This window comes from Penaeus japonicus, unplaced genomic scaffold, assembly GCF_977035675.1.
Source record: "Penaeus japonicus unplaced genomic scaffold, GWHDUDI00000001_assembly GWHDUDI00000036, whole genome shotgun sequence".
In the NCBI taxonomy this organism is placed as follows: Eukaryota; Metazoa; Arthropoda; class Malacostraca; order Decapoda; family Penaeidae; genus Penaeus; species Penaeus japonicus.
Window position 1 is genome coordinate 5,602,001 of NW_028234438.1, and position 2,500 is coordinate 5,604,500.

General features: G+C 35.0%; 1 protein-coding gene across 1 annotated transcript in view; it reads right to left on the bottom strand.

Moving 5' to 3' along the window:
• LOC122258859 (PDF receptor) overlaps positions 1-2,500 on the bottom strand; it is a 119,867-nt gene that overhangs the window by 33,219 nt on the left and 84,148 nt on the right. Inside the window, exons 4-5 of the mRNA XM_086531978.1 lie at positions 1,146-1,303; positions 1-19 (exon numbers count right to left, since the gene is read on the bottom strand). The exon at positions 1-19 is cut by the window's left edge and continues 85 nt beyond it. Of these exons, the coding sequence (XP_086388104.1) occupies positions 1-19; positions 1,146-1,303 (177 nt within the window). The remainder of the gene's footprint in view (positions 20-1,145; positions 1,304-2,500) is intronic.

Below are 2,500 nucleotides of genomic sequence, written 5' to 3' on the forward strand. Positions count from 1 at the left end.
TGGCTACGAGGAACTTAATCTGCAGGAGAGAGGGAGAAGGACTTCTTAGGACGCGAGTTATCCGGTGAGGAAATGAGCTTATGTGTAACAACGGGTAACACAGAGTGGTTATCTGCACCATCTGGAACAATATCTACACGAAGAGAAAACAAAAAGGCTTTTTCAAGAGTCGTGGACTCGGGTAAGAATGTGTACACATTAATGTTTATCCTTATATTCTTAGAAACATGTGACACAAAAATGCCTCTTTCCACAACCTGGAACTTTATGGACAGGGGTGGGGGGGGGGGAGGTAAGAAAAAGCTCTCTTGAAAGAACACCCTCATAATAGTACATGTATAAACCCAATTGTCAAACGCGTAGATATTGTACCTAGCACATAGTTGAGAGCATAAACAGAAGACATAAAACGGGGCATGTAATTGTGTAAGTTTACGTCCGTGTATAACAAACGTCTTCCACTATACTTGGAGTTTGTATGAAGGAGAGAAAATAAGGCACGTATATAAAGGGACTTTCCAGAAGGTAATACACGTTTGAACACGCAGTGCAAATATGACTCTACAGATGCTGTAATATTATCCGACGGAGATATATGCAAAAGGTTCACACAAAACAGCGGCATCTCCACGGTGGGGATAATTAACAATGAACTCATTCATTCTTCCGCTTTGCAATTCTTCCGAATACGCGGGAAAACCCAAAAGGATTCACAAGAATCTCAAATAAAGAAAGAAAGAAAGGAATAAAACTGAATCCCTCCCCCTTACACACACAAACATCGGCCACGTCAGGCAAGGGTATGCTCACATGACATTAAAATTCAAACTTTATCACCCACCGCAATGTTCCTTCACCGATAACATTATCAATGAAACGAAAGTAAGTAAATAGAACACCACGTTCTTTCATCTTTATTTTTCAAACAGTGATCGAATACTAGAAAACCTACCCTTCTTCCCCACTTAAAAATCAGCAACCCCCTCCCCCTTTCCTTCCCGCTCTCCCGATACCCACGAATCAAACCGAACAACCTCCCCCACCCACACACCCCACACCCACGGAAACAGTGAACGACATCGGGAGAACCAGTGGCAAAAAAAAAAAGAAAAAAAAAAAAAAAAAAAAAAAACACGACAACCCACCTGTGCTTCTTCCTCAGTGCCGGAGTACAGCTGATTGAGGAGATCGAGAACGTTGGGCGTGAAGCAAGCTGTGTAGTTGGTCCAGCCGTTGGTAGCGTTTCCGGCTAGGTCCTTCCCCATCCACCTCCCTTCTGGCGAGCACGTTCGATACGCCGTCTCTGTGTGGAAGAAGAAAAGCGAACACAGATAATGAAAAAAAAATGAAATAACGTATATCATAAAATAAAAACGTGCAGAATAAAATAAAAACGTATAGTGTGAAACAAGATCATATTATCAGACAAGTAATAGAATGATTTTGATGGAATTATATACGTTCGTTACGCCGTCCTTGTCATGAAGAACACAGATAATGAAAGAAGTAATGTGATAGCAAATGCATATATGATTAAATAAATGATGGAATGAGAAATTATGATGCAATCATATGTCTCTGGACGATTAAATAAAGAGAAACACATAAATACTGAAAAGAAATATGGATTAGCAAATGTAGAAGGTGTGTGATAAAACCAGAATGTATATAGCAAAATAAGAACGTATATCATAAAAGAAATACACATATGATTAAACAAATAATGAAATGATTTGAGACAATAATGCTCAAAATGCCCCCCCCCCTCCCCCCCAAAAAAAAAGAAAAAAAATCTTTATGTGGAAATATTCTGTGTTTAAACATTAAGAGGAAGAAGAAACTAGGAAGAAAAGGTGGGTTATATGTTATGTAAGTAAGATCAATAATAAGTATATTGATGATGATAGATAAGTAGTAGTAGATGAAGTAGTGGTAGTTGCAAAAATAATAATAATAATAAGATTAATAAAAATGATGACTGAAATGGTAAAAATAATCATTATTAATCATTTTATCATCATGATTATTATCATTACTATTGTTATTATTGTTGCTATTGTTGTTATCATTGTTCTTGTTTTTGTTATGGTCATTCTTATCATTATCAGTATTGTAACTATTTTAATTACTATTATCATTATTATTATTACTATCATTATTGTTATTATCATTATCATTATTATTATTATTATTATGATAATATGATAATGATTACGATTATGATGAACATAATAATACGAAAATCCATGAAAATGAGGATAATAATGATTATGATAATATTGATGATGATAATGATAAAGTTGATGATGATGATGATGATGATAATGTTAATGTCAACATCGACATCAATAGGAACCATAGCAACAACAGTAGCAACAACAATCACAAAAGCAAAAGAATAAGAAAAGTTAATAATAATGATAACTGCAACAACAATATCGTTAATGACAATAAAACAACAATAAGTTGTTTTAGTTAACCATAAATGAAAGAAAAAACG